At 38.4% G+C, this 5089-nt stretch overlaps 1 protein-coding gene across 2 annotated transcripts in view; it reads right to left on the reverse strand.

The window, feature by feature from the left end:
- The window catches only part of LOC102678946 (E3 ubiquitin-protein ligase TRIM9), a 9869-nt gene extending 6365 nt beyond the window's left edge, over positions 1-3504 (reverse strand). The window contains exons 1-4 of one of the 2 annotated variants that reach the window (XM_006623648.2): positions 3337-3504; positions 2643-3036; positions 2253-2285; positions 1513-1685 (exon numbers count right to left, since the gene is read on the reverse strand). In XM_006623648.2, coding sequence (XP_006623711.1) covers positions 1513-1685; positions 2253-2285; positions 2643-3036; positions 3337-3354 — 618 coding nt within the window. In that variant the 5' untranslated portion in view covers positions 3355-3504. The remainder of the gene's footprint in view (positions 1-1512; positions 1686-2252; positions 2286-2642; positions 3037-3336) is intronic. The other variant, XM_031514197.1, reaches the window with a different exon arrangement.
- Between the last annotated feature and the right edge of the window lie 1585 nt (positions 3505-5089).

Below are 5089 nucleotides of genomic sequence, written 5' to 3' on the forward strand. Positions count from 1 at the left end.
GATTCACCGCTATATCCGTCGTTCAATTCCAATAAATATCCTTCAATGGCGGGATCCTCGATCCTCGATACGCTTTCATACGTTTTTGAATGCTTTGAACTTTATTCTACGCCGAATGATTCGAATTTACTGTTCATGGATATATATATATATAAAGGAACGAAGTTTTTCCGAAAAATCAAAATCCAATTCCAACAAGTATTCCTCAATGACGAGATTCTTAATTCTACGTTTTCATACGTTTTTGAATACTTCGAACTTTGATTTTCGAATGATTCGAATTTACTGTTCATCGATATATGAATGAGTATATATGAGTATATAAGTATATATGAATGAGTATATATGAGTATATAAGTATAATTATTCCTTCATATATATGTATATATATGAAAGAGTAAATTCGAAAATATAATATGAAGTTTTTCTGAAAAATCAAAATCCAATTTCAATATCCATCCCTCAATGGCGGAATTCTTAATTCTACCTTTTCATACGTTTTTGGATACTTCGAACTTTGCTCTTCGAATAATTCTAATTTACTATATATATATATATGAATGAGTATATATGAGTATATATAAGTATATGAGTATAATTATTTCTTCATATATATGTACATATATGAAAGAGTAAATTCGGGAACGAAGTTTTTCCGAAAAATCAAAATCCAATTCCAACAAGTATCAATGGCAGAATTCTCGATTCTCGATACGCTTTCATATGTTTTTGGATGCTTTGAACTTTGCTCCTTGAATGATTCAAATTTACTGTTCATCGATATATATATATATGAGTATATATGTATATGAGTATAATTACTTCTTCTTATATATATGTACATATATGAAAAAGTAAATTCGGGAACGAAGTTTTTCGGAAAAATCAAGATCACTCCAATTCCAACAAGTATCCCTCAAAAGCTTCGATTCTCAATACGCTTTCATTTCATGTTCATTGATATATGTATATATATGAATGAGTATATATGAGTTATGAGTATATGAGTATAATTATTTCTATATATGTACATATATGAAAGAGTAAATTCGAAAACGAAGTTTTTCTGAAAAATCAAAATCCAATTCCAACAAGTATCCCTCAATGACAAGGATTCTTAATTCTACGTTTTTGGATACTTCGAACTTTGATTTTCGAATGTACTGTTTATCAATATATGTATATATATATAAATGAATATGTATATATATGAGTATATGAGTATAATTACTCCTTCATATATATGTACATATACGAAATTTCTTCCGAAAAGATCACTCGTTTACTCTGAATTCACAGCCACATCCGTCCTCCAATTCCAACAAATATCCCTCAATGGCGGGATTCTCAATCCTCGATACGCTTTCATATATTTTCGGATGCTTCGAACTTTGCTCTTCGAATGATTTGAATTTACTGTTCATCGATATATATATGAATGAATATATATATATATATGTATAATATATAAATTCGAGAACGATGTTTCTTCCAAAAAGATCACTCATTTACCCTGAATTCACCGCCACATCCGTCGTCCAATTCCAACAAGTATCCCTCGATGGCGGGTCCCCTTTGACCGGCACACCCAACAATTCCGTGACCAGGTGGTGGTTGCCAGGCGACTGTCACGCTGTTGTTCTCCGCGCTGCACTCTTCCGGTATCAATATCGGCGCTCCGGGGGCTGAGGGAAAGAAACAGCAGATAGAGAAAAGGTAAGGTAAAGGAGAGAAAGAGAGAGAGAGAGAGAGAAAGAAAGAAAGACGGACGAATCATCGTTTCAGATTATTTTTAATCATCGTTTCACCGTCTTCGAAGGCGCACCTTCGACGTTTGTTTCATACATCGATCGATAGGGGCGAAAATAAATCGTGAAATAAATCATATCCTCGTATCGAGGGAAATAAGCATCGTATTCTTTTTTTCAACTTTACAATCTTTCTGCGGCGAGCGAACAAAGTCGTTCTCGAAACGTTCAAACTGTTCGCAGGTACGCCTCAGAGACACGTTTCGTCGATAAAAGTTTTCACAAACTTTCGTGCGAATATATATCCAAGAATACGATTTGCGACGAAAGATTTTTTTTTTTTACAGAAGAAACAAAAAAGACATCTTCTTTGTAAACTAAAACCGTTTCTTCCGTGAAAAAGAGGAAGAAGAAAAAAAAAAGAAATATAGCGATAAATAAGATGGATCCTCCCTTTCGAGAGAGAAAAAAAAATTTCTGCAATTTCTTTCGACGAAGAATTACCTGCAATCGGGTATCGCTCCTCTCCTTCCGATGCTGCGTCCAACATGAGGCAGGCAATCGTTTACATTCCATCAATATTATAAAACGGAATAATTTTTTCGACGACGAGAATCGTCTCTCCTCGCGTTGGTCGACAAACTGGAGATTATCGATCGTCCAATTTTAAAAAAATCCAAAGAAGGAACGAGATCGTAGCAAGTTTCACGATCCCGTGATGACGCGATTCAAGGCTCTCCGGTTTGTTTTTCTTTCTCTTTTGCGAAGAGGGGAGGGAGATGAAAGAAGATCGAGGGATCTTTATTCTCTCGATAAAGAGAAACGCGGAGCAGGGGATGGAATAATTTCGACGAAGAAAAAAAAAAAAGGGAGAGAAAAAGCAAGAGAGCTTACGTTTCAACTGAACAAAGGTAAGTTGATCGATAGCGCGTCGCAACGGTTTGTCATCCAGGGTGAGATCGAGCAACGGCAGCCGAGCAATTTCTTGCACCCCCTCGGCGCCGCCCCAAGAGCCGGCGGCGGTCGCCGCGCGGACCGAGAGCATGCCGCCTATCTGAAGGAAGGCAGCGCTGTCGTTCTCCTTCAGCGCCTCGATGCAGAACGTGAGGAGAGCGGTGGTCGCCTGCAGGTGGGACGCGCATCTGGCCACTTGGTCCCTGAGAGAGCGCACCCTCGCCTCGCGGGTTTGCCGGGCCGCCTCGATCAACCGGGATTTCCTCGCCTGCAACAGGCTCACCAAATTCGCCACCCTGTCCTCCACCTCCTCCTCCAACGCGACGCACTCCTCCTGTCGACAGACGAGGCCAAGATCGTCCACGGATTTATATCACAGGATAATCGAAATCGAAAGAAAGGAGGAGGAGGCCAAGATCGTCCACGGATTTATATCATAGGATAATCGAAATCGAAAGAAAGGAGGAGGAGGAGGAGGAGGAGTCGAAGGAGTAATAATATGATGGAGAGAGAGAGAGAGAGAGAGGGAAAGGGAGAGGGAAGCAATTATCGAGCACGGCTCTTCCGCAATTTCACGGCGGACTGGAAATTGTGGAGGTGAAATTTAAAAAGGGCGTCCAAGATAAATACTCACGTGCACTTTGTCGGTCATCCCTTTGAGCCTCTGAATGAATTCCGTCGTCGACCGAGCTCTTTCCGACAGTTGTTGCAAATTTTGCGAGAGCTCCGTCTGTAACCAGAAAAAAGATTAGACCCGTTATTAAATATAATCTATTCTTCCTCGCATTTTTCCGTACTTTTTTCCCTCACACGAATTATTATTATTATTATTATTATTATTATTATTATTATTATTGGATTTACGCGACGAAGGCCGGAATATTCTTATCGATTCGTTCACGCGTCCGCCGATCTTTCGATGCGAATTGGGCGAGTGTGTAGTGTTCAGAGAGAGGTGGTAGTTGATGGCGGGGAGTAATTAAGTTACTTCTCTCGAATTAGCCGTGGCCGCAACTTCGTCCTACCTAATTTTCACAGTTTTACTCCTCAACTTTGGGGGCGGAAATAGATGATTGGCGCGTCGTCGTCGTGGTCGTAACCATTGGCAAATTAGTTATGCAGATTCGTCAACGTTCTTCGTTTCCCTTCCACTTTTAAATTGACAGTAACTATTCGACGAAATTTATTTCATTTGATCGTCGAAAGAAGGTTTTCGATTTTTGTTTTTTCTAAAATTCGTCGGTCGTTTTTCTCTCTCTTTCTGTTATAAATTGGCATTATTTCAAATTTATTTCATTTGATCGTCGAAAGAAGATTTTTGACTGATTTTATTTATTGATTAATTATTGTTTCGCAGATTTGTCAATCTGTTCTTTCCCTCTCTTTCTAAATCACCACTAATTATTCGATGAAATTTATTTCATTCGATCGTCGAAAGAAAATTTTTGATTGATTTTTTATTATTGTCAATCATTCTGCTTTTCTCTCTCTTTCTATTCTAAATCACCACTAATTATTCGATAAAATTTATTATTCGATCGTCGAAAGAAGATTTTTGACTGATTTTTGATTATTGTTTCGCAGATTTGTCAATCTGCTCTTTCCCTCTCTTTTTATTCTAAATCACCACGAATTATTCGATGAAATTTATTTCATTCAATTCATCAATCGATGATTGATTTTTGGTTATTGTTTCGTAGATTTGTCAACTCTTCTTCCTTCTCTTTCCATTCTAAATTGGCACTAAATATTCGACGAAATTTATTATTCGATCGCCGAAAAAATATTTTTGACTGATTTTATTATTTCGCAGATTTGTCAATCATTCCGCTCTTTCCTCTCTTTCTATTTTAAATCACCACTAATTATTCGAAATTTATCACTCGATCGTCGAAAGAAAATTTTTGGCCGATTTTCGACTATCGTTTGACAGATTCGTATTTGACATTGAATCGGGCCAGGTATCGGGACGATGAGACAGATGCATGATATCGCGTCCGTTAATTAAGAGGCTCGATCGAATCTCGTTCGCCCACTCCCGCAAGTAATTGCAACAGTCAAGGGTGCGCTTCAGATCGATTCTCGAGGAGTATTCTCTTTTCTCCTCGATGCACGCATCGTGCACGCCTCTCGGATACTTACAGTCCACGGTTATTTCATTATTCATCTCCCATTGCTATTTTCTCTGCCGCCTCTCCCCTTCCTTCCCTCCAAATCGTATAAAAAATTCCTGTAGACCGATATTTAACTGCTAAACATCTCTCTCTTTCTCTCCCTCCCTCTTTGTTGAAGATTTTTCTCCATGCAAACGAAAAGAAAGGAAAGGAAAGGAAAAGAATCGTCGAAAAAGATATATTCTCTCTCTCTCTCTCTCTCTCTCTCTCTCT

Source organism: Apis dorsata, unplaced genomic scaffold (assembly GCF_000469605.1).
Source record: "Apis dorsata unplaced genomic scaffold, Apis dorsata 1.3 scaffold_929, whole genome shotgun sequence".
Taxonomy (NCBI): domain Eukaryota; kingdom Metazoa; phylum Arthropoda; class Insecta; order Hymenoptera; family Apidae; genus Apis; species Apis dorsata.